The following is a 26,561-nucleotide window of genomic DNA, read 5'->3' on the forward strand; positions in this document are numbered from 1 at the left end:
GCCTGGCCCTGCCCAGCCCGGATCAGCTGATGGTGGCAATGTCTGTTGACAGGAGCCGCCTCGGCCGCGGGACTGGGTGTAAGGGCTGGCGCCGAGGGGAGGGGGCGCCGGGCCCGAGGGGCGGGCGGAGGCGGCCGGGGAGTGTGTGTGGGGGCGCGGCACCCCCTGCCCTCCGCTCTCCGCACTGAGAGAAGTGAGGGGGGGGAGGAAGGGAAGGGGGAGGCCGATCCCCCCCAGGCGGGGAGCGGCCCTGTGGGGTGAGGGTGAAGGGAAGGGGGTGGTGTGGCTGCGGGGGGCCGAGTGGCCTAGGGGGAGGGCTTTCCTACGGCACACAAAAGGCAGCGGGCAGGGCAGGGCTGGGGGAGCCCCCGGGGGTTTGAGGGGCTGCGAGGCGGTGACGCGGAGGGCCCGGCCTCCGGCAGGGGGAGGGGGCTGCGTGCGCGGCTGCCGGCCCCGAGCGAGCCCTCTCCCCCAGCCGGGGTGCTGTGTGACGGTGGGGTTTGGGTTCGCTTTGTTTGTTTTTGTCAGATGTGAGTCCAAATGGAGCACTCGGAAGGAGGCGAGCAGAGCCAGCAGCAGCAGCCCTGGGGGAAGCTGATCCGGCTGGGTGCTGATGAGGCAGAGCCGCACGTCTTGCTGCTGAAGAGAGAATGGACAATTGGTCGGAAGAAAGGTGGGACAGGGACACGCTGGTTAGGGCTGTGTTCGGGGACAGCAGGGACCTCCCCCCGGCCTTTAAAACATCAGAATGATTGAAACTAGTTGGGTTTGGTGCTTTCAGCTTTTGGAGGTGCTTGTCAGGCTGTTTCTTACTCGTAATTTACCTCTTGGCTCTGTGTGAAGACAAAGTTTTACACTGACCTTTTCACTTTACCAACTTGTGACGTGTGCACGCTTAAATGCAGGTGTGCCTTTTAGTTTGTCTATGACAGTCTGTACAGGTAAGAAACAGCGATTATTCAGAAGAGTTTCTGGGTATCAGTCCTGTTTACGTTCTCGTTTTGTTTCTGTGGTTAAAATAAATTGGAACTGCAATGCAAAATGCTTGTGCTTCACAGAAAGGAAAACGCCCACATAAAAGCCCTTAATTCTTCAGGATATGTGAAGACTGTCAGCAAGTACTGCAAGTTTCTCTGAGAGTGAACGCTAAAGCTTTATTCCCAGCGTCCAGGGGTTTTACTATTTGCCTTTATGTTAAAGTATTTCATTCTTACTGTATTTAAAAGTCATTGCAGTATTTTGATTTTTTTACTCTGCCCTGACAGATTTTTTCAGTTTCCTGTTCATAAGTTCAAGCTGTTTGACTGACCATCACATTTGTGTAGTGTTGAACAAACACTAGATGCTGTAGCTGTATGAGAAATTCAGATAATTTCTCATACATTATTTCCTAATAATTGTTGGAAAAATGTTTTGCATATTCACATTTGGTAAGGTACGTTTAGTTTGCTTATCATTATCTAAGCTGTAGGTAAATTCTTCAAATTGAGGTGTAGTTGAGGGTTATCTTGCAGGAAAAAGATGGATTTTTACATGTTCTATTGCTTCCATAACTGTTTGCTAATGTATTAATGAGTGGTTACAAGGATACCAACCTTGGGGTCATAGATGTTGCTTAGAAAAACTTCAGGAGCATTACAAATGCTTGTTGAGAGCACTTTGCTCTTCCTGCTCCCATGTGAAAGTTTAAATAAGTCTGTAGAATAGAATAGAAATCTCGGCATACTCCTAAACAAAATTTAGTCTACTTGCTTTCAGTGGGCTTCCTAGCATGACAACAGTTAACTCTGTAGTTGTTGGTTCTTCCTTGAATACTGGGAGTAGGCAAGTGATAAACTGTCATCAGCATCTGTAGTAGTTTCCTTCTGGATACATTCTTGCAAGCTGAGATGGAGTGTACCTACAGTGGGAATAGATGGAAGTGAATCATGTTTTGTTAGTTGTAACTTTTGTGTAAGCAAGTACTTTGAGTCATTTGTGCAAGAAGTTGGTGGGGATTCTTGAGCATTGCCTTGAATAGGCAAATAAGTGAAGTGGAAATACGAGATTTTAAATTGAGTGGTACTCGAAATGAGTATCATGAGTTTGGAGTAGTCCTGCAAGGAGCAAGAAGTTGGATTCAATAATCCTTATGGATCCTTCCAACTCGAGATGTTCTATGATTCTAGATTCATTCAAAGCCCTGGAGTTGTAGGTAGGAAGGTTTCTGTCAGGTAAACATTGTCATTGCACTTCTGCATCTCCCTAAAGCTTAGTCCTGGATTTTTAATCTCCCTTCAGCTTTATTAACATAATCTTGCTGTCAACAGAGTTTTCCTGTTTAAAAACAAGCAAAAGAAAAAGACTTAACATAGCACAGTGATGTATTTATCAGCTGTTGGTTCCAACTACTTTCCCACAATATGCATACTAGAATGAAGCAGAAGTTAAATCCAATGAAACAGTCTTAAAATGATGTAGAAAAGAAGCTGGGTGCTCTGTGATGTATGCCTCTAGAATTGAACATTTCAAATATGTGTGAATTTATCCCTGTTCCACTCTAGAACAAAGTAATTGTGACTTGATTTCCATCTGTAAGGGCTAGGACTGGCGAGAAAAGGGAACTAAACCATCTTGAAATGGTTGCAATAAGTCTGTATCACCTGGGGCTATCTCACTGCTTGTATTTATGTATCGCATATTACACTGTGTTGCTGCCTATATGCCAGTAGAAGTTTTGAACTATTGCAGATGTACATGAGTCAGTTTGCTGTGCATTTATAGCCATGTAGAATGCTGATCTGTCTGTGTAATGTGTATTTTTAAGCACGCTGGAAAATCTGCTTTTTTTTTTTTAAGGTTGTGACTTATCTTTTCCTGGCAACAAGTTGGTGTCTGGAGATCACTGTAAAATCGTAGTGGATGAAGAATCTGGTCAAGTGTCATTGGAAGATACAAGGTTGGTTCTTCCGTGAACTTGTGCTTTTATCTTCTTTTTAGTCTGTGAAGTAAGATCTCATGTACTGCTCGAGACGTCAACAGTAAATCCTTCTCTTTTTTGCTTTTTTTTTTTTTTTTGCTACTTTTGCATCTAGGTTTGATGTGGGTTTTTTGTCCTTTCTAAATATATTTTTCTTTACAGAGGAATTCATAGCCTACTGGATGAAAAATCCTGTTGATGTAGTAGTTCAGTAACATATTTCTTTAGACTTGTAGACAAAAAGCGATGCCAGCATTCTTAAAACTCTAAGCATGAGCGTGCCTCATCTCAGGTTTTTTGTGTAGGAAAGAAAATACCTGCAGTGAGGATCTCAAAGCATTAAATAGATGTGGAGTAAAAATCTGTCCTTGTTATACATCTTTCTGGTATTTGAAATATCTGTAGTCTATATAGCATAAGTACTGTAGCAGTCTAGCAGTTGTGCTGGGCATATCAGATGGAGATTAGAGCCTGTTCAATATAATAATAAAAGATGTTTGCTGAATTTCTACTATTGATATTTCAGGTTTGTTTCTTTTGTTCAACCAGAACGATTATTTTCTTTTCTGGGTGTTTCTGTGTTAAGTTAGGGGTGTGAGGACTAAAGCCCTTAACATAGAAAGATATAAGGACATACTTCACTGGAACTACTGTTAAAAAGCTAAGCTAATTTAGTGAAATTGCTTTTAGTATATAACGTCAATTACATACTTCTTCACATACTGAATTTCAGTGAACTTGCTATACTGGTGAGGCTATTCCCTGTAGCGTTCAAAGGCTACTGTGGGAGTACAAATAGCATTGCAGGAGTTGTGAGTGGTTTCTAATGACTTTTAGCTTGTTTTCTAGTTTTCTTTATAAAATTTGAGATAGGCATTTGTATGGAAGCATATTTCTTAGGAGGATAACTTTCAAATTTTTCAAATGTTCATCTGCTTTATTTTTGACAGGATTTTTTATCTAAGATTGCCAGAAGCTTCTGGTTTATTACATTTCAAGAACTCTGTGACATTTTAAAATGCTTCTGTAAACCACATCCTTTTTCTGCCAGGTTATTGCAGTCAGTAAAGAAACAAATAATGCTTTCTGATAGCTCCCTCCATTTTTCATGTCTGGAAGGTATTTTACCCAGAGATGAAGAAGATTTCAAACATATGTTGATGTACATACATAAAGAGGAATTCTCACTTTTCTGTGAATTTCTGAGAATTCTGAGGAAATTCTCACTTTTGAGGTTTTTAGGGGTATCATGCTGAATTCCTGTTCCAACTTACCAGAATGCATTTAAATGTATTGTTCTGGTAGGTCAGGGTTAGTTTCCAATACCTGCTGAGCTTTTGACAAAAAGCCCTTCAAGAATCTTTGAACTTGCCTGGTTGAATGGCGTATGCATTTGGGGAGGCACTGGCAGAATTTATGAGCTTTAGTTGATGGTTTTCTTTCAGGAAAGTTTTTGCTCCTTTTCTGTCTCTTGATCAATTAGCAGCTATGTTGATATTAAAAAGAGTCTTTTTCAGGGTGGGGAGCTCACTTCTAGATATTTACATGGGCAATGCATTTCTTTTTATTTTATTTCCTCAAGGAAAACAGAACATACAGAATCATTCAAGTTGGAAGAGTTCATATACTTAGTTCACACTGTATCAAAGATGGGCCACGAGTGGATTTGGACAAGGTTGTTTAGGCTTTCCCTAGTCAGGCCTTGAAAACCTCCAAGCACAGAGACTTTGGAGGCTTTCAGGGCCCTTAATTATCAACAGACCTTAATTATCCTCACAGTGATTTTTTTTTTTTTTTTTTTTTTTTGCATCCATTTGAATCTTCCTTATTTCAGTTTATCACCTTTATCACCTCAGTAAGAGCCTGCCTCTGTCTTCTTGGTAATATTCTCATAGGCACTGGAAAGGCTGCTGCCAGGTCGGTGGCTCACCAAGCCACCTTCTCCCAGGCAAAAACAGCCCTAGTTCCCCAGGCACCTTGGGTCACAGGTCTTGTGCTCCTGACCTCTGGCTGTGTCAGTGGCTATCTGCTGGATTTGCTCAAGTTTATTTATCTCCCTTGTACTACGTAGCCCAAAAGTAGATGTAATGTTTTAGATGTGCACTACTGAGTTCCAAGTAAAGAGGAATAATAATCACTTGAGTTTCTGACTACACCCCTGTTAATACAGCCAAGCATGCTTTGGGCCTTCATCACTGCCAGGGCATGCTGCTGACTTAAGCTTAGGCATAAGTCCAAGGTGTATGATCTTATGCTTAGTCATAAAATCCGTCAAAACCCCTTGCTGGTTGGTCTCTAGCCTGTACTGTTGCAGGTTATTCCATTCCAGGTGCAGGACTTAGGGTTTTTCCTCATTCAGTGGTGCGATGTTCCTGTCAGCCCATTCCATTAGCTTGCCTAAGTGCCTCTGAATGGCAGCCCAGCTCTGCCCCTGCTTTGATGTCATCCACAAGCTTGATGAGAGTGTATTTCTTCTCCACTTCTAGGTTGTAGCTAGAGAAAATAGCCAAGTCCCTGGATAGATCCCTTCTGTACTCTCAGAAGCTGTGAGATGGAATGCTAAATTTTAGGGAAAGCTGTCAGGCATAGCTAGGATATCTAGGAAATGCCTTATAATTGTCATTCTCCAATGTTATCCCAAATGTCAAGAGGTTTCTAAATAACAAATCAGGTCATGTTTGCCTGACATGGCAGTCTCAGAGCATAGCTGTGAATCGAAGCTTGAGAAACCATCATTAGTTGCAGTTGCATGTAGCTGGTATAATTGTTTTAGATGAATGTCATGATAATACAAGCTGAAGAAACTGTGAATGATGCAGAAACATTACTGTGTTTTTTCTTTTGTGGTTGTTGTTACACTACCCCCTTCCCCTGAGGCAGAAGGTACAGCCAGCAGAAAAGTAGCAAAACTAAATTAAAGTTAATTTTCTATCTGATAGATTCATGAAAAGGTGGGGCTTATTACAGTGGTAGTGTAATGAAAGGCTTCACCTATGGAGTACTACCAGGTAGCTGCTTATGCATGTTAAGCTTCTGTGTATCTAACAAAAAGGAGTAAGATCCTTTATGTGTTCTGCTTGCCTGTGAGTTGGTATGAAGTGTGGCTACCATTTGCTGAATTAAAAGACTAAATGGGTTGTTATGACTACTTGCATAAGGCAGCTCTTCTGGGTCTTCCAGTTATTTGTGCCAAATATCAGATGAGCTCCAAAAAAATCAGGCAGGCTGAAATAAGAAGATATTTGAATGTTTGATTTGGCAATAGAGATGCCCAGAGTCCCAGGAAAATACTGCGGAGTCAGCTTTTTCTTCTCTGAAGTGGAAAACAGTTTGAAATCATTGCTGTGGTCAAGCTCAGTTTTTGTCTGGTGAAGAGGAATGCATTGAAGGAGGCAGCTAGTGTTGGGATGGTTGAATTGAATGAACTTTGTTTCTGCATTGTAGCTAAACCAAAGAATATAATCAAATACATGTAGACAGCCAGCACTGGTTTTTATCTCCCTAGTACCATAATGAGTTCTTGGATCTACTTTGGAAAGAATTACCATGGATTTGCAGGTAAAAGAAAATGTGTAGAGAACTCAGAATTATTGAGTAAATAGAAGCTTGGGAGTAACAAAAGCCAAGAGTTAGCAAATAGTTCAATAAAAGATTCAGACTTGCCCTTTTTTAGGGATATGTTTCTACTTTATTTTCCAAACCATACACTAGTTGCTTTATACTGCTTGTAAGAAAACCGATCATACAAGCTCACTTAACTCAGTTAAGGCAGTAGTTGGCTTGCCCTAAGTAAAAGCGATTGTGAGGTTCTCTGTTTTGAAAGAAATATTGAAGACAACTAAGGGCATTTTTTTAGAGGCCTCCTCTTGCCTTCTGGGATTTTTTTTTTTTAATTTTTTTTTAAGGATTCTAAGTACCAAGTGATGTTTCAGAGCAGGAAACTATACAAGACTGATGCTCATGTGACAGGCAAGTAGATGTGGGTAAATTGGAGGCTCATCTTCACTTGGTGCTGGTGTCCTTTCTGCTGTTCAATTCTCCTCCCCCTACCAGTCAAAACTATTTCTGTGAACATTAAAAGAATGGAGAATGATGCAGAAGAGGATTCTGTAGGGATTCTAGAAGAAGGGATTCTATATGAGTTCAGAACTCATTTCAATTTACAGTATGTTCAGGATAATATGCATTTAAATAGCAAATAACTATTGAAACTATTAACCTAGAAGCTTTACCATAAATTATATTCCTTCCTGGATGGATCTTAGTTATTACTAAGGCTGGAATTTTTCTCCAAAGGATACGAAAGGGTCTTACAACACACATCATTCACCTATGTTAAGAGTAAGTGTGTTCTGAGTAAGATGTAGGTGTTCGCATCAGTTTGTAGGTGTTCACATGAGTTCTGCCTAAGAGTTGGGATTGGGAAGTGAAGGCAATGTATGGTTCATTAATCAAACTGTATGGTCATCAACTAAATTGAAATTGAGTCAAGGCCTGACTTTTTTCTTCCACTCTTTAGAAATTGTGACCTTTCATGACATTGTTTCACAACTCAGACAATTTATATTTGATAGTACTGGGGTTTTTTTCTCCATCTCAACACTTGCATGGCCGGTTGATACCAATTCAGATAAGTCCTAATGAATGGCCATCGTATTTGGGATTCTCATTGTACTTTCTACTTATTTTATGGGGACCTTTCTTTAATTTGAAGTGTCAAAAGAATGTACAAATGTCATAATTATCATGTGTTTGTTTGTTTTCCAAGAATACATCAACAGAGTTGTTGTCCCTCATAACCATCTTGAAACTTGCCAGTCATGACAGAGCAGCTTCATAAACTACACTGTTGTGACATTTTTTCCCTATGTTAAGTGAAATATTAGGAGTAGGAATTGCTGAGTCTCAGTAAAAGACAATTCTTGTTACCTGAGTTTAGCTGTTTTATTACAAAAAAAAGATCTAAATGACAGCAAATGGGAGATGCATGTTATGTTTTGCCTTCTGGAAAACTAAGGAGGTCAAATTCGGTTTTTCCTAGTTTTGTTAAAGGATCTCGGAGACATTTCAGGGATTGTTGCGAACTTACCTGTTTCTTTGACAATTGAAAGAGGTGTGATTTTTGCTTTGACTTCATCTTTTTAATATATTAAGTTAAAAATTAGTATAGTTTCTAACAGACTAAAATTCTTTTTCCTTAATTTTCTTACTTGCTGAACTTTGCTTTCTTTTAGTGATGTGTCTCTTCTGCTGGCTCTTTAGCACTTCTGTCTTTCAGGCTATTCAACATCTGCATGACTGATATAAGAAGGCAGGCTTAAAATAGCTTTCTTGCTTTAAAGAGAAGCTTGAAGATTCTTTAATAGAACAAATGTCAGTGTGACCCGATGATGATGTTGTTTGTTTCTTGATGTTTAAAATAGCTTTTTTTTCTTTGTTATTTATGTTTGATTAGTTGGTTCAACCGTGTAGATAATAAAAGCAGTTGCAGAGGTAAGAGCAAGAGCTGCTGTCTTGATCAAGACTTGCAGTTGTGATTCAAAAGGACTGCTTTTCCTTTTGCCTTTTGACTTTGTGTCCAAAAAGGTCCAAATTTCTAGTTTTCTTTCCGTGTTCGTGTTACTAAACAACAAGAGTTTTTCCAGGTTTTTCTTAAAAGAAAAATAATGAGAAGGAAAAGTGCTAATTTCTAAATAATCATCTCTGTCCTAGAGAGGGACTGACCTGTTTGAGAAGTGTGTGTTGTGTTTTGGACACAAGTGGTAGCCTCCAGAAGGTGGCAGCAGAGATTTGCTGTTTGTTCGTGCAGCAACTCGCTCTGCTGAGGGAATTTGATTTTCTGTTCGTTTATATTTGGTACTAACTGCTGAGATTTTGAATGGCAGAAGTCTGAAAATATAGAATGTTGTAGTACTGAAAGAGGCTTATTGCAGCTGAGTGGGAATTATTCAGAACTTTAAAACTTGACTTGGTTATAAAACACTAATAGCTTGTGTATAAAACATCACCCATAGTGAAAGAGATACCTCCATTAATCAGAAATGCACCCTCCTCTTTCCCAATTTAATTTCTTCCATGACTCTTGAAGTTCTTACTGAAATAATTTATTCCAACTCATTTGTTAATTATGTGTAACTGCTTTTCCACCGTATTAACTTCTCACATATGAGGTGCAAACAGTCTAAGTAACCTCAGAATTTTAAGTTTCTTACTATTTTAAGCAACAAGGGAGAAAAATTAAGGCAATGTGGCATCCCTGACTGCACAGGGAAAGTTCCTTTGCAGAATGTGCTATGGGATTCCCAGTGTTAATTGGAAAACATAACCTAGAACTTGTTGAAAAGAACTCCTGTTGTGCTTTTCTGTTTTATACTTAAAGGGCTAGGATTATTGTACAGAAACAATCAAGAAGAACTTGGGGGTGTTGGTGGATGAGAAAATGAACATGAGCCAGCAGTGTGGGCTCGCAGCCCAGAAAGCCAACCGTATCCTGGGCTGCATCAAAAAGAGCGTGACCAGCAGGTCGAAGGAGGTTAATCCTGCCCCTCTACTCTGCTCTCGTGAGACCTCACTTGGAGTATTGTGTGCAGTTCTGGTGTCCTCAGCATAAAAAGGACATGGAACTGTTGGAACAAGTCCAGAGGAGGGCCACGAGGATGAGCAGGGGACTGGAACACCTCCCGTATGAAGATAGGCCGAGAAAGTTGGAGCTCTTCAGCCTGAAGAAGAGAAGGCTGCGTGGAGACCTCATAGCAGCCTTCTAGTATCTGAAGGGGGCCTACAAGGATGCTGGGGAGAGACTCTTCATCAGGGACTGTAGTGACAGGACAAGGGGTAACGGGTTCAAACTTAAACAGGGGAAGTTTTAGATTGGATGTAAGGAAGAAATTCTTTACTGAGAGGGTGGTGAGGCACTGGCATGGGTTGCCCAGGGAGGTTGTGAATGCTCCATCCTTGGTGGTGTTCAAGGCCAGGTTGGTCGAAGCCTTGGGTGTCATGGTTTAGTGTGAGGTGTCCCTGCCCATGGCAGGGGGATTGGAACTAGATGGTCCTTTCCAACCCTAACTATTCTATGATTCTATGATCTAATTATTTTGAGATATTGGCCAAATGTCTAGGGTCTTTTATCTGTTTGTTTGTCAGCTACCATCTCTTTACCAGTAGCTGCAAATGAGCTTTGAAGTCCTTTTTGTCATTGAGAGAAACTTTCTGTTTCTGGACTTTTTATCCTAGCTCACATTTTGCTGTTTGAGAGCCAGTAGTTTTTCTTCATTAAAAATATCTTTTGTTGTCCCTTCCTTCTCCTAGGTAGTTATGGAAACATTTATGCGAAGTTATTTTTCTTTTTCTTTATAGTACTAATGGAACAGTCATTAATAAACTGAAAGTGGTTAAGAAGCAGACATACCCTTTACAGACTGGAGATGTGATCTATGTTGTTTACAGAAAAAATGAGCCAGAGAACAGTAAGTAAATGATATTTTGGAAATGACACACTTAGTTTTTCGGTTTGGTGTTTTGTTTTTTTGTTTTTGGGTTTTTTTTTTTGAGTAATGAGAAAAAAGAAATACCAGTACAATTAAAACAGAATTACTCAGTTTTAACGCAAATAGTTTGCTACTGTTTAAAAACAACTGTCTCTACAAGAGGTCATGGATGTGCCAGTTTTTACAGGGACAAGTCTGAGCAACTGTATGCAATTGAAATGTGCCTAGAAGTAGTTCTGGAAGAACTAATGCATGGAATGGTAACTAATGAGGTCCTGATCACATGTCCAGTGCTTCTTTTAGAAGTCAAATTGCTGGGATAGTTAGTGATACTTTATATATCATATTAAAGCAGTTTTGGGCACCAGAAGGAAAGGCTGCAACAGCTTTTTGTTCTGTGTTGGGGGTTTTTTGGGTTGTTTTTTTTTTTTTTAAGAGGAAAGAGGAAAAATGGGGGCAGGTGGGCATAGCCCTATAGTGAAAGTAGAATTAGTAAACCTGGAAAAATATTTTTGTGGTCTTAAAGAAGAATCATCCCTCACATGCCTATAATTCTTATCAGGAATTCTTTTTAGGATGATGCAATTGAAATAACATAATTAGGTTAAAAAAATAAAATAATGAGTGTCATTCCCTAAAGGTTTTTCAATAAGCCAAGCTATTGTTGGGCAGAAAATAATGTTCTTTCACATGTTAACTGAGTAGAAGTCAGGGACCAACATTTAGGTGTAAGTGCTCAGTTTTTGCAATGGAACAAAATTAATAAAAGATTTCATGAATGATCATGTTGTCATTTTTCTTAAAGATGTTCATCAGTGATTTGGGAAATGAGAACTCTTGAGGCAGCAGAATTCTCATTGGTTATGTGATATTAAGGTTAGTGAATTTTTGTTTAAAGATTCTGATCAATATTTTTTAAACTTTCAGATGTTGCTTATCTGTATGAATCCTTAAACACAAAACATGATGCAACTCAAGAACCAGTAGGTAAGGAAAAGTAATTCAAGATCCATGAAGAGGAGCTGTGCTCCAATGACTAATGTCCCCTCTTGGGAGAGTTTGATTCCTTGGAATTTTGAAGCCGTGCTGTGGTGACTGTCACACAGATCTTTTTCTTTCCTTTCCCCCTTCCAACTGTAGAAGTTAATATAGAAAACCAATGCCATGTGACCAAAGATACCTCAAATACAGGAAAAAGTAATGATGAGACCCAAATTACCTCATCACCGTCAGCTACTCAGTCTTACTATGAGGAACCACAGCCATCTACTTCTACATCTAACCTCTTTAATGCTTCTTCTACCTCTCTTAATGAGTCTGCATCTGTTCAACAGGATAATCCTTCTACATCTGGTAAGAACTGTGTCAAGTATTTAAGTTTGATATCCCATCAACTGTTATTCCAGTTTTGAATTTTAACAGATTAATCTCTGGGTTATCTGGCTCTTTAGCATTTGCTTTTTAAAGTTTTAGTGAAAACACTAGGTGGATATGTGCATTTTAACTTTCTATGAGTAGGCAGTGGCTGAGTAAGGCAATTGAGAGAATTCCTTCTGCTCAGAGGGGCAGAAAATGCACGTTAACCCAAACTGTTCTATCTTTACGATTTTGTAGCAGAGCACTGATGAAAACTAAGAGGTCTTTGTGGCTCATATAACAAATTATGTAAATATGAGTGCTTGTGCTCATGGAGTCATTCTGAGAAACTAATCTAATTGTCACTGTTACTGCTGGTAGTCACCAGTCCCCTCTCCTTTGCTTAGAGCTCTAGCGCCAAAATATACCAAAGGGATCCCTAGTCTAGTATCTTGTATTATGTTGGCTCATGGAATACCACAGTGATGCGCAATGCTTGAGATAGAACTGGAGCAAGAGCGGCTATCTAGAAAATGGCATTTGTCAACAGTTCATTGGGACTTTTAGTTAGAACATGCTCTTAAGGAAAAAAAAAGCTTTGTCCTCTGCTGTGATCCTGACCTGTTACGTGTGATCAAAATGGCATAAATCCTCTGCCTAGCATCTTCGTTGAGAAGACCTGGCATGGATAATAGTCTTATGAATAAATACTCTACAGTTTAAAAAGGAATGGGTATTTTAAATAGGGTTACAAAACTAGTAGCTTATTTTCCCCCAGGTCTTTCAATTAGTCAGATTGGCTCAGGATGCATTTAGAGTAGTTACACAGACTGGTTTTTTTTTGCTCCATTTTTTCCTGTTCAGATGTTTGGATTGATGTGTGTGCATCATCAGTGTCTGAGTACCTTTTGCTTTTTCATGTCACGAATGTGTATGCAGCTACATTCATGTTTCTGGTTTTGTTTTGCAGGATCACAATCCTCAGTTTTCACTCCTGTGCCTGCTTTCCCCATAGTAGAATCTGTGTGTCTAAGAGCACTGCATGACAAAGATCAAAAGCTTGATATGAATACTGAAACTTCTGCAATCACTTCAGAAATCACTGACAAAGAAAAAGCAGATTCAGATTCTCAAAGAACAGGGGAGGAGGAAAGTTTGGAACCTGCTAAGAAGAAACTAAAAGGAGGCTAGTATACTACTAGTATTGCATAGCCTACCCTGTACTCATTTGTTTTAATATTATTGATGAAAGTTAGGTTAAAAACTTAATCAGGAACTTAAAGCTATGTCCGTTTTTCATAGAAGCCCAGTGAAATTAACAGAAGCTTAAGGATTTGTGCTTATTTTTCCTTATTAATGTGAAATACATTCAAAATGCACACATACCAAACCCAGAAGGTTTTGAAAGTTTATGTTGGTAGGGGATGAGTAACTTTTTTCCTCCTCACAATGTTATTTTATGTTTTGATATTGTATTAAATAAGAAAATCAAAATTCCCCTCTCATTCCATGTCTGCAGCCCTCTCATTCCCCATCCTGAATTGAGGCAGGTCAGCTGTTATCAGCCTTTCTTCAATTTGTGTTTTGTTTCTTACTGACTTAATTTCTGGGCCAGTAAAAGTAATATCTGCAGTAGCAGAAGCAATTATGTGCAAAGCAAGAATCTTTAGTGGGACCACTGCCAGTGAACAGGGAATCTGTATATCTTTCAGGTCTCTTTTTAACACTCAAATAAAAATAAATTTAAAAAGGCTTCCTACATACTGTGGAATCTTCTGTCTTTGTAGATGAAGATACTTGTCCAAATCTTTCACCAGCAGCTCCGAGTGAATGTATAATTAAAATTGGCTCTGAAGATGCAAAAACATCAAATGTGAAACCAGATAAGATGGAAGAAACGTTAACTTGCATTATCTGCCAAGAACTGCTGCATGACTGTGTGAGGTATGTATGATTGACAAAAGCTGTAATCATGTGGTAATAAAATAAGCTTGGTGACAACTGTTTGAGCAGGCCAGGATATTTAGGGGTTTTCACAAGACCTTCTGAGTCCTCTTCCTTCCCATCCATCCCAACTGTATAGTCAAATCAGTGCTAATCTTCTGGGGTTTCAGTAGTGTTTTGGTTTGGGGTGGTTTTTTGACTGTTATGAATGTGTCTGAAAAAAAAAGAAAGGTTTGTGTTTTGAGTCTGTTTCTTTCATTGTTTTTATGATTGTGTTTTCCAGCTTGCAGCCTTGTATGCATACTTTTTGTGCTGCCTGCTACTCAGGATGGATGGAAAGATCATCTCTGTGTCCAACTTGTCGTTGTCCGGTAGAACGTATTTGTAAAAATCACATATTGAACAACTTGGTTGAAGCTTATCTGATTCAGCATCCAGGCAAGTTGAAGTGTGTGTAGCACACATCAGCTGTGTAATTGATTTATGCACAAATTGCTGACTAATAAATTTCTATGTATGCTTTATTATTCTGATGTTTTCTCTGATATGGCTGTAAGAAAAGAAGTGCATTTAACATGACATGTTATTTCAAATACTGGGTGAGAATTGGCAGGTGATACTATATATATACTATAATGGAGTATGCTAAGAATTCTGAATCTTATTTTGGTACTTAATAATAAGAAGGATATCAGTTTTATCAAATAGAGCACACTGACTGATGAGGCTGCCTGAACTCAGATCCTTCTGAAAAATATACTTGAATATGGATTTAATTAACTTTGATCATTACCTCTTGAAACCAAAATCTAAGTTGCCTGTCTGATACTACTCTTGTGTTAACAGAGAGGGGGAATTTAGCTTCTAGAACTTGGTTATTCAAAAGTAAGTTTTATGGAAATGAAAACACAGTAATCACAACTATGTTAATGAAGTAAAATGGAAATAAGGAATGCGATGTGTTCTTTTCTCCTGAAATTTGTACTTGGTTCTCATGCCAGATAAATGTCGTAATGAAGATGATGTACGTAGCATGGATGCTAGAAACAAAATTACTCAAGACATGTTACAACCTAAGGTCCGGAGATCTTTTTCAGATGAGGAAGGAAGTTCTGAAGATTTATTGGAATTGTCAGATGTAGATAGTGAATCTTCAGATATCAGGTATGTGTATTTAAGTTGTGCACTGGATTTGATTTACTTATATTTGAATGCACAAACCCATAAACAGAGCTAGTTTCACAAATGCTGTCATTTCTGATGGTGGTTCCGTGATCATTGCCAGAATGAATCTTATTTTTGTTTTCAGGTAAGTTCATTCTTAGCAGTAATTATCTGGGCAATTCTACAGGCCATCTTAGTGAACCTTAAACAGTCAACAAAAAGTAATTCAAATTAGAACTTCCTACAAGTGCAGCAAGATTCAGTTTATGGCCAACAGTTCTATGCTGAATTGTACAACAACTTCATGTAAGATACATGAAATTACCTTTTCCAATTATGAATTGGCTGTTGCTTTAGAGAAAACAAGTTTCTGACTAAGATCTTGCGAGGAGATAAAGCAGTCCGTGGCCCTGTGAGTGCAGCTGCAATGATTATGCTTTCTTATGTGTCTGAAATGCTGCTTTCACCCAGGTGTATGGTACTGAAGCAGCTGATGCCTGACCTAGGGATTCCCAGACACCAAAATATCTTCTCTTTATCTTCAACAGCAAACATTTTTTGCTGTTTATCTGGAGGGGAGTGGAAGAACTCTTTGTGTAGATAATTATTCCAGCTTTGTTCCTCTTTTTTCTTGTTCGTCTCACTTCCAGTCACATCACTTCTTTTTTTTTTTTTCTTTTTTCTTTTTTCTTTTTTTTTTTTACTATTTGGAGAATACTACAAAACACAAAGTTTTTGTCTGTTACAACTTTACAACTACACAGCTGTGACGTACTGAGTTACGTAAACTTCCATATGTTACTGGATGAAGCAATTCCAAATTTAAACTTTGAAAGTAGGACCAACCTTGTCTAGCGTAGGGATATGAGCTATATTTGCATTTGTTGGGTGTGATTTCCTATGAGCCTATTTTATTCTTTCAGTCAACCATATATAGTATGCAGACAGTGCCCAGGGTATCGAAGACACTCTGTTCCAACACTGCCTGGCACAGGCCAAGAGACAGAAGCAGGAGGAATGCAAGCACTGGGAGATGCACCATCTACATCTGCCAACTTCCCTGCAGGTTGGAAGGAACCTTTAAAGATAATCTAGTCCAACTCCCCAGAACTAAGCAATGAACTAAGTTGTAACAATAAACTAAATTATGAACTAAGCAAGCTCACTCTTACAGTACTGCGAGAGTAACACCACTTCACATAGGTGTCTTTGTAAATATAATGAAATTTGACCATGGCTTTTCTGGGGTTGTCCAAAATATATTGCTGATTGTTGGTAGTTCTTAAACTGTTTTACATATTGAAATATTTTACCCACCTATGTAGTTTAGAGGTCTGAATGCCATTTTGCTGCTCTTTCATGCAGTCTTTGTAAAAATTATATTGCTTGCCTTTACTTTCAGATTTTTGATGTGGCTGATAATCACCAAGATTCTTAGCCCGGATTGCAATTGTGTACTTTGTTCAGTCTGTCCTTTCTGTTTTAAACTTATCTAGCTGTCCAGGAATATGTGTGTCCTGCTCAAGGAAGTCATGTAATATGCACCTGCTGCTTTCAGCCAATGCCTGACCGAAGAGCAGAGCGTGAACAGAATCCTCATGTTGCTCCTCAGCAATGTGTGTACTTTTTCTTTTTTTTTTTATTATAATTTTGGCTATAGAACTAAATCCTTATTTTTCATTAAACTTAAATTTACTTTGAAGAGTGTTCTTTATTTGAATGTTCTTTATCTGGACTCTTGTACTGACAACATGAAAGAATTTTCCTTTGAAAACTTACTCTATAGGATGTATTTTAAAGGAGAAAGTTGTACTTTTTTAACCATGTTTATGAGGGCTGTTGTGTGCAGATCCTTACATGGGGGTTTTCTTTGTTATTTGACAGGTACAGTTTGTCTTCAACCCTTCTGTCACTTATACTGGGGCTGCACTCGAATGGCATGTTTTGGCTGTTTGGCACCATTCTGTGGTATTGTGGAATAATCTATTTCTTATGAACGCGCTCACTTTGAAATAATGTCTGTCTGTCTTGAACTTTAGGTAATTTAAGAAGCTTAATAGATTAGTTTGAAGCACAAACATGCAAAGGCTGTGTCCTCACGTTACAAACATGAAAAAAACAAAACTATTGAGTGGTATGTGTCTTAACTTTGAGAGGATTTAATTTCTTTTCTTCATACCATATTGGGCTTGAAAACTACATTTGTGGAGCACAGTGCTTTCCAGTGTAAAAATAATCATGGTGCATTTCACCCTAGTAAGAGAATTGTACAAATCAGTGCAAGAGCACCGAACATCTGATGTTAACTGATTAGAAAAGAACCTTCTGCTGCTAAACATGCAGCCTTCTGAAACTCAAGGTTTTAAACATTTTCTAAAAATAATTTAGAACAGTTGAAATTACTTGGCTGCAGTTTGAAGCTAATGGAATATGCCTTAATAGCACTGTTAATTTGTGCAGCTTAGTAGTAGTGTTTGTGGGCTGAAGGTGAAAATGTAAAATCGCAGTGTCTTCTTTTTGCCTCTGGAAGTGATATATCACATGCTCTAGCATATGCTGAATGCAGTCATTTACTTGGTGCTCACATAAATCTGTGCACATTATTTCAGGAAAAAAAAACCTCCAGAAAAATGGAGGGTAGGAGACATTGGGGGAAGAAATAGTAACTTTTTTCTTCTTGTTTTGATTAGAAATAAATCTTGGTGATAAGTGTTTAGATGGAGTCTTAAATAATAACCACTACGAGTCAGATATCCTAAAGGTATGTTTAAAAATCATTATTTTTGTGCATCATACATAAATGTACAAAGTTTAAGATATACTTACTCACGAATTTTTAGTGATGTGCTGCCTAACAGTTACAGTGGCAGCATTGTCACTTGCAGCACCTAATTTTAAAAGGCAAATTTAATGAGCCCCAAATGATCAGCTGGACCAAAGTTATAGTTACTGTGTCTGGATAGGAAGTACTTTGGGGTGATAATTTGGGTCTTTCAGTCTCTGTGTAAGAGGGCATTGTATTCTAAAGATGCATTCCATTTAGCTGAGTTCTTCTCATACCACCCAAATTAACAACAACAATAACAAAATCACTTTCGTACAAGCCTGATGCATGACTTCTCCAATGTATATGTCTGACAGGTGCCAAGAAGGCAGAAATTCTAAATATAATTTTTGAATTTGAGTTTAAATGACTGATACACTGTAGAATTCAGATATGGTTGGTTGTTAAATCTTAAAAGAATTTTATTTGTGTGAAGCATTTGTTAGGGAAGGCAGTTTCAACAGTCTAAAATTAAACATCCAAAATACTAATTGAGAGAAAAAATAATTCACTGAAAATACTCCAGGAAAATAAGGCTTGTTAAATATTTTGTCCCAGATAAGTTAAGTTTCATGCTAGGTTGCATGGAAAATGTTTTGCCTGTACAAAAACAAGAGTTACCTAAACAAGGTAAACTGGATAAAATCTTGATTTAAGGTACATGACAGCATAGCTGAAGTGAATCTATTTGCATTCTTTTGGCAAAAGTGAGGATATTCTGAAGAAGAGATACTGAATGGAAGGGTTTATTGGTGATCTGAAAGTATCACACTAATTAAGTTTTAAGATATTTACTTGTAACCATCATCAACCCATGTTGAAAACCTGGTTATAGATTCAGAAATATTTGGGAGTAAATGGCTTGGTCACTCCTTAATTCACACACTTCAATTGCTCTTTTCAGGATTACCTGGCATCCAGGGGTTTGACATGGAAAAATATGTTAAATGAAAGTCTCTTAGCTCTTCAAAGAGGAGTTTTTATGTTGTCAGGTATGTTATCTTCATTTCTGTACATGTGTAACTGTTTGTCTATATATAGCTCAGTAATACTATGAAGAGGTTTTAAGTTCTGTGTATGTAACCAATGCCATCATGACACTTTCACTAAATCTGTTTTTTCAAGCCTTACGCTGACATTATGTACAAATTGGTTTTCTCCTCAGATTACAGAATTACTGGGAACACAGTGCTTTGCTACTGTTGTGGCCTTCGCAGCTTTCGAGAACTTGCCTACCAGTACAGGCAGAATATTCCTGTTGCTGAATTGCCAGGTGGGGATTGCTTTGTGCAGTAAAGGGGAAAAGTAATTTAAAGAGTTAAAGTCTGCTTTATCCTTGTATCCTTGGTGTTTTAGCAACTTTGTGTAGCCCAGTACAAATTTCTTTGCAGGGCTAATATCTTATGCTGATTGCTTTACTTGTCAGCTGCTAAGTTTGCATGTAGTTATTGTCAGACTCCCTAATGGAACCTTTTCTTTCAGTAGGATTTCTCATCTCTAGGATAAAAGTATCTATATAGTGAAAAGAGGAATTCAGTAAAATCCACAATATAATCAACAGGAACTAGTTGCTGTAACTTAATTTGTTCTCCTATTTAAATACATAAAATTATGCACCTCCAGAACAATTTCACATGTTATCAACTCTCAACTAGAAACAAGAATGTTTTCATAAATTAATTCTAAATCTGTTCACATTTACAGTTTTCATATAAAATAGCATGCAAGCAACTGTGCCTCCTTCAGTCCTAAATCTGTTGGAAACAGAAGCTCTTCCAACAATCTACTTCTAAATGTTACTCTTGTCCATGCAGTTCCTTTGTTAGCAGCAGCTTCCTTGTCTTTAACTGTTGAGAGCTCTGCTTCTGTGCGTAATGAGAGTCAGTCAGTCTACCTGCTTCTCCTTAGTATTGCTTTTCATTTTAATGTAAAAGCCTTCTGGACAGTTGAGTTATAATGTATATAAGAAGAGGGGGAAAACCCTACCCAAATTAATATTTTTTTCTTTTTTATGGAAATATATCTAGACATATGCCCAGTGTCTTGAGCTGTAAAGTTCATCTCTATTAAAATAAATGGTACCATTTCAGTTGACAGCACTGAGAACCAAATCCTTTCATCTTAAGTCTGCATGAGCCTAATATTCAGAGTGAATTTTTTGTCCTTCATTAGGTGCTTGCTTTGTTTCTAGAAAGGTGAACCAATATAGTTCACAGTTGTTTCTTGCCAATCATGTCTTGTTTCTCTACAAAGCCTGCTCTGATGAGTAACTACAATTAGCAATGTCTTAATAATCTACATCACCTTATTTAATGACTTCTGTAATAAATGTAGCATTTCATTTGCTCTTTTTGTAGTGACTGTCACATCACGTCCTGACTGCTATTGGGGGCGCAATTGTCGAACTCAGGTCAAAGCACATCATGCCATGTAAGTCTGATAATTTGGAAAGTTGCTCTTGGGTTTGTTTTATTTGTAAAAAAAAAACCCAAACAATAACAGCAAAAAACCCCAAAGCCTTAAAATGCCAGAAGCTGCATGAGTAACACCATTGTAGCATAAGCAAAATTGGGCCAGCTTTGGGTTGGGGTTGTTTTTGTCATTTTTAATGCAACTTTGAAACAACCCCTTTGCACATGTCAGCAGGGCACCGCTATCACTTTTAAGTTGATATAACCCATTGCTGACATTCTCGAGTCTTTTCCACCCACAACTCCCCCTTTGTTCCTATTCTTTTCCCGCTGAAGCAGCTTCTCATTTGCTTGTGTCTGGGTGCTTCTTAAAAACACTGTACATACAATAATTAGCCTGGTGTGATTTCCATTCGAAACTATGAGAGACTCTTCTAGTGAAGTGCAACATATCTTGGAGGGGTAAATTGGTGGGAATAATTTGCAACTAGAAAAGCAAGAGAAGTTTGGAACATGTAACATTAGGGACCTGGTGTGGCTTAGCAGTTCCTGGTTTTGGAGGATTTTCTAGGTTTTATACCTCTGACCCAAGCAATCTGGTATATGGCAAAATTGAAACACTGAGCCTGAAAACAGATTAACCCTCTGCTTTTCATGTGGTTTAGTATGTCTAGGGGACATGGGCTTCTAGTATCTGATCATTCATGAGAAATGTCTAAAGGTCCTTGATTAAAAAAAATAAGGCCACTGATAACCAATGCAATTTAATTCTTATGAAAAAAGCGCACATACCACAAGCGCAAATACTGCAAGTATTAAGAGACTTGGAAAACAAAACAAAAATTATCTACCTAACTGGTTCTAGAGAGGGTAGAAAAATCCTAGTTGTTTTATGAATAGTTCTGTAAATTCTCAGTGCATTTTAAGATAGAGGAGCTATTAACCCTTGTTGAGAAACTGCTTTAATGAATAGTAGATGCTGCAGTATCTTTCTAACGCTGCAGGGAACACATTTGCTTAGCATACTTCCTTTAATATTTCAGGTACTATGGGTTGAAAATAAACAGTGTGTACAGCTCAGGCAAGCAGATCATAAGAAGGACCTGTAAAATATTCATCCTCAGACTCTTACAAAGTCAGAGGGTTTTACCAAATACCTTTCAAAAATAATTCGGGATTTAAGTTGCAGATGTAATTCAAAGTGCCACTGTTAATATGTAACTACACATTAGAGGACTGTCTGTGTTCCCAGAGGTTTTGTTTTGAGATGTTACAGAGTTAATTCATTATCAAAGTACTCACCAGCTGTCTTTCTTCATATTGTGGTGAATAATTCCATCTACAGCAGAAATGACTCAGATTTTCTTCCTATTTTTTCTTTTTCTTTCTTTCAAGCACTAGCTGTTCCTAGAACTCACTGGCTGCTACTCATAGTTCCTAAAATCCATAAAAGCAAATAATCGTGTCGTACCACTCCTATCTAGAGATACTCAGTTACCTTTTTTTTTTTTTTTAAGTGAACTAAAATATTGTACTACATAGTGGTTATATAAGCAAGGTTTCTTTCTAATATTTTATCTAAACCAGCAAGGGGGAGAAAATTCATGGTCTCTTTTGCATCATCTCTTCCACATATGTGTATATACACACTCAACACTCCAGCTCCTGTTTCAGTTATGTATCAGCGGATGCATAATCCGAGTAAGAGAAAAATAAAGAATGAATAGTGATATGTTTCTAAGCCAGTGAAAGAACATGTTTATGTTGAAATGTATTACTGGCCTGGTTAGTTCTAGGGCCTAGTGACTTGTGTAATGCTGTCTGCTGAAAATTACTGATGTCTCACAGGGCAAAATTAATTCAGTGATTCCTGGTTTAATTGCCTCCTGGGTTTGAAGTATGCAGAATTATAGAGGAATGCTTTTAATAACAGGTTTTCTGTGTGTCTAATAAACCTAACAGGGGTTAGGCAGGAGAGATGTTGAAAATCCTGTTACAGATGTCATGATAGTAGAGTACAATCTAGACAGGTTCTGGAAGGCAGGTATGTTAGTGTGTAAATGTTCTGCTTTAAATTGTTTAACATTTAAAATACTCTGAAAGATACTGACTCATTTTTCGTGTTGGCTTCTGAGAACTTTGTTGCATTTTAATACTTTCTTTTTCTTTCTTTCTCCTAGGAAATTCAATCACATTTGTGAACAAACACGATTCAAGAACTGAATACTGAATACTTGTAGTCTGTAGAGAAGGGACAAAGCCCTGTTACACTGCTTGTACGGTTTAAGGTTTCAGGGGATCGTCTCAGTTCCCCCATAGCAGGGAATCAATAACTTTTGCATCAGGTAATCTGGTGTAAACTTTTTCATTTGTAGAACTTTACAGCTGTACATGAATAAGGTAGATTTGGGGTTTTTTACAAGAAAGTCCAGCAAGCATTGCATTCCATCCTCATGAATACAGTGTCACTGTATCACTTCAGTGAAGAACACAAACAGAAATCACACACGCACAAAAGCCAGCCATATCCTGGGACAACCTAAGAATAAGGAGTGTATTTGCACTACTTGTGAAGAAACTAAGAAAATTCGTTAGAGTTAAAATAGAAATGTTTTGTAAAAGTATCTGATGGATATTTCAAGAGCCATTAATATTTAAGAAGGAAATTGTGAGTGTATATTTGTAACTGCATTTTGCGGTAGTCTGATATTTTGTCACTACCCATTGCATTCGTGCTAGAAACAACATTAATATTCACTTTAAAAGAATATTCATCTGTTAAACAGCAGTTTCAGCTTAAAGCCTCTACCATATGTGCAGTGTTACAGTGGAAGTAGTACAGGCGTTTTTTTCTTAGTTTAGTCATATTGATGTTTTTATTCATATTAAATTACAAAAAAATGCACAAAAATTTGAAAATCACATTTTAAGTTGGGGTAATACTTGAAGCAGAACAGACTTCTGCTAATATTACTTCTGTAATGTTTTGTATCAGAAGACCAAACAGTGCTTTTGACATAGATCAGCCAGTAGGACACACTGGTTCTTTTTATTTCTTTTATGTTTGATACCATATGCTAAATATGTACCTCTGCCATGCAGCTGTTCTCTAGCATGCATACACTGGTGAAAATGTAGAGAAAGTTATAATTTAAAACAGAATATAGCAGCTTTACTGGAAGGAACAATCTTGCAAAAAAGAATTCAGTTTGGACAAATGGTAGCAATATGGTGGCATTTCTGGATGGGGATGATGAAGGGGAACACTGGTGTCACTGACAGTAAAAAAAAAAAAAGTAGATTTTATTGCCATGTCTCTACAGAGCTCATTCAGGAGATATCCCAAGCATCATTTAAATTAAAAATCCCAACACAACCCACCCCACCCAAATTGATCTGTTTCATCATAACCTGTTAGTAATGGTGACAAACTCAACCGGGACCAACGTTTTTTATCATACATAGAAGCATGAACAGAATGAGAAGAAAGCATACAAAGTTACCTCTTTAGATACCGTGGTGTTTTTAAGTATGCCTTATTTTATGAGCAGAATTTATACTTTAACGTTCAAAAATGTACACTCAAGATCTTCTCATAGAATGGAGCACAAATGATGCAGCACATCGTGTCTACTGGTTGCAGTGGATTAAACAACTATTTCCAGTAATGCACATCTTTTTATGAATGCTAATTAGAATGATGTATTTCTGTTTAGATTTTTATTTTTCAAAATAGTTGTCGCAAGGATGGGTCTGTTGACCATGCCTGTATGCTATTAAAAATACACTTTGGTGTGGACTTCTCTTCCTAATCTCTGGGCATTTTCTCCTGTGAGTAGGATTGAAATTGGATCTGGAATAATACTTGAAACTTCTTTTAACAACAGTGTGTTTCTGTCTTTTAGTATTATTAACAATGTTCTGTGGCTTCTGTATTTGTATTTTATGTTTAGATTATTTTTTTTTAATGCTTATTGTATCTTCTCAGGACAACCATTCTCAGCTGGTTTTGATCTCATTTTCATCTCTGGCTGTGCATGTAGCAAAATGAGTGCAGTTGTGGAGATCAAGCCTTTGCACATTATATGCAGAATTGTGCTTCGTGTTTTCATTCACCACTTTCCACACCACAGATGGGCTTTCAGCACAGACTTGCCACTGTGCTAGTGTTCAGGCCTCTTGTGCTGAAGTTCTTTTGTTGGTCAAGAATATGTCTACAGTACTATGTACAACCTCTCTTGCACTTACTCAAGTTGTGTTTGTATAGGGATGTATTGTGTGACTTTGAGAAAAAAATTTTGGGAAAAAACCCAAGCAAACAACAAAACTCATGTGCTTAACATCTAAACTACCTGTGCAGTAGAGGTTCTTCAATTCTTTTTTTAAACCCCTCTTCCTTTTCCCTGTTACAGATAATTAATCTGCCTTTCTATGCATATAGGGTTGCGGTAGTGCAATGGAATGAAGGGATCTTTTTCTCATTTATATTGTACCAGGAGGAGATGAGAAATTAACTTGCAGAGGTGAATAAATCCTGATCTTTATATGCTCTTAAGTAAGTAAGAGTATCTGTCATGGGTATTACATACTCTATACATTAGACCTTTTTAAATGTATGGTTACCAGGTGATAGTTAATGTGATAAATGTATGAACTATGCTTGGTGTAATTGTTTAAATACTGTAAAGGTGCAGCATATTTTTAACCTGTCTAAAGCACATCCCCACCTCCTTTATAAGAGATATTTGGAAGCTGAGCATGAAATGTGGTAGAATAGATGTTACGGAAACCAAGGTGATTATGGTAGGGGTTGACATAGTGGTAATCAAGGTGTATAGTCTCTGTCTTTGAGAAAGTTCTTTTATAAAGAAGGTGGAGAGTAGTTCTTCCAGTTCTCTTTTGTGATTTATTTTTTTTCCTGAACTAAGAAGTTATTAATTAAAAAAAAAAAAAAGATACTGAAGTTGTCTGTTTCTGTTTCTTCTGTGGCATATTCTCATCCCACAGAATGGAGGTATGCAACTCTCGGTGATTGCTTTGTCAGGATATTAGGTATTTGAATGTTGAGATTTTACAACTAAATATCATCCTTGAACTTGTAGTGACTGAAAATGACATGAGTTCTTGTGTCATTCCAAGAAATTCTCTCAAACTTTCTTAAAAGTGTCAGAGGATCATCAATATCTCTACAGTTTTTATAATGGATAAGTGTGAAACTATTAAATAGATTTCAGTTTTGTCAGCAAGATGGCTTCAAGATATGAAAAAGTATATGAAAAAGTTTCCTACTTTTGAAAAGTGGATACTATTTTAGTTTCTCGCAATACCATAAACACTGAAGTGATAAGCATTATACCACTACTGATTTAACAGCAGGGTACAGAAAGTGATTGTCATATTGTGCTCATCTTTAGAATTATCTAAATTGTCTAAATGATAAGGTTTCAAATAGGTTCTGTTAACAGAACTTTTTCTGAATAGAACTTTTCCCTTGCAGAGTAAATAGGACTTGTCTGCGCCCTGTTCTGAGGTGAAAGATGGTGATGCCAGAGTCATTAAGCTTCAAATTGCAGTTTAGTATCCTAGGATTTTTTTGCTGCTCTCATTCCTGTACTTGAAGCTGGATATCCTTTAATGTGGTAGCTAATCTATATCACTGTTCTCCATTAAACCAGCTGTCATTTGTTCTTCAAACTAAATTTAATAGAAATTCAAACTCAGGTTAAGTAGTGTAAAAGTGAAAATGCTGTGGTTTTCTATATGTCATAAAGACAAGCTGATAGACGTTAAAACTTACCATGGTTTTGGCTTGCCCTGCACTTACATTGGAAGATTTAAGTATTTTAAACTCCATTATGTCAACCAATGACTTGTAACTAATTTAGTTTGAGGAAGCTGCTGATTTTTGATTTATCTTCTATCAAGTGGCCAGTTCTGGCACAGCATAAGCTCTTTCAAGCACTTCCTACATAAAGAATAGGGAAATTTGGTAGTTATTGTGAGGAAGAGAATGCAATATATGGTATTATGCAGCTGACCATATACTAATTTCAAGAGTGAGTGTTAATCTGAGAGCCCTCCGTGCATCTCAAGTATTTGAATCAGCAGCTGTGTAGGATATTTTTTTTAAGCTCTGCTACTGTTTTCCTTTAATAGAAAAATCCTGGTATTTGTCACTCAAAGATAAATCATTCCGCAAACAAAATACATCCATTTTGTATCAATTTCTAGTCTTCAGTAGAACTGTGTAGTGCAAATGCTTAGCCTACAGCAAGAGCTTAGGGAAACAAGTTGACTCAAGTAAAAGGAGTTAAGCATTTGAGAATTCTAAATTTACGCTCTGAAAATCAGGTTTCTTATGGCCTCTCAGAAATATCTGCTGGAAGGGGTCTTTATTTTGTACAGCCTCTGAAAAT

General features: G+C 37.7%; 1 protein-coding gene across 2 annotated transcripts; it reads left to right on the top strand.

Annotated features, from left to right (window-relative positions):
• CHFR (checkpoint with forkhead and ring finger domains) lies at positions 1–25,083 on the top strand. 2 transcript variants are annotated; one of them, XM_080628682.1, is made up of 18 exons: positions 1–78; positions 529–673; positions 2,839–2,938; positions 10,316–10,425; positions 11,374–11,433; positions 11,587–11,799; positions 12,773–12,988; positions 13,590–13,746; positions 14,030–14,184; positions 14,748–14,910; positions 15,834–15,976; positions 16,407–16,526; positions 16,795–16,878; positions 17,601–17,671; positions 18,639–18,726; positions 18,900–19,007; positions 20,092–20,164; positions 22,326–25,083. In XM_080628682.1, the coding sequence occupies exons 2-18, from the start codon at positions 541–543 to the stop codon at positions 22,366–22,368; spliced, it is 2,037 nt and encodes a 678-aa protein (XP_080484808.1). In that variant the 5' UTR covers positions 1–78; positions 529–540; the 3' UTR covers positions 22,369–25,083. The 2 variants fall into 2 exon arrangements, with proteins under 2 accessions (XP_080484808.1, XP_080484809.1); XM_080628683.1 differs by lacking the exons at positions 17,601–17,671; positions 20,092–20,164; positions 22,326–25,083.
• Positions 25,084–26,561: the final 1,478 nt, after the last annotated feature.

Source organism: Psittacula echo, assembly GCF_963264785.1.
Source record: "Psittacula echo genome assembly, chromosome: 13".
NCBI lineage: Eukaryota > Metazoa > Chordata > Aves > Psittaciformes > Psittacidae > Psittacula > Psittacula echo.

Coding starts and splice junctions, on each gene's coding strand:
- CHFR (XM_080628682.1), top strand. CDS start 541: ATGGAGCACTCGGAAGGAGGCGAGCAGAGCCAGCAGCAGCAGCCCTGG. Junction 18,727..18,899: donor AGGAGTTTTTATGTTGTCAG/GTATGTTATCTT, acceptor TTTTCTCCTCAG/ATTACAGAATTACTGGGAAC. Junction 20,165..22,325: donor GTCAAAGCACATCATGCCAT/GTAAGTCTGATA, acceptor TCTTTCTCCTAG/GAAATTCAATCACATTTGTG.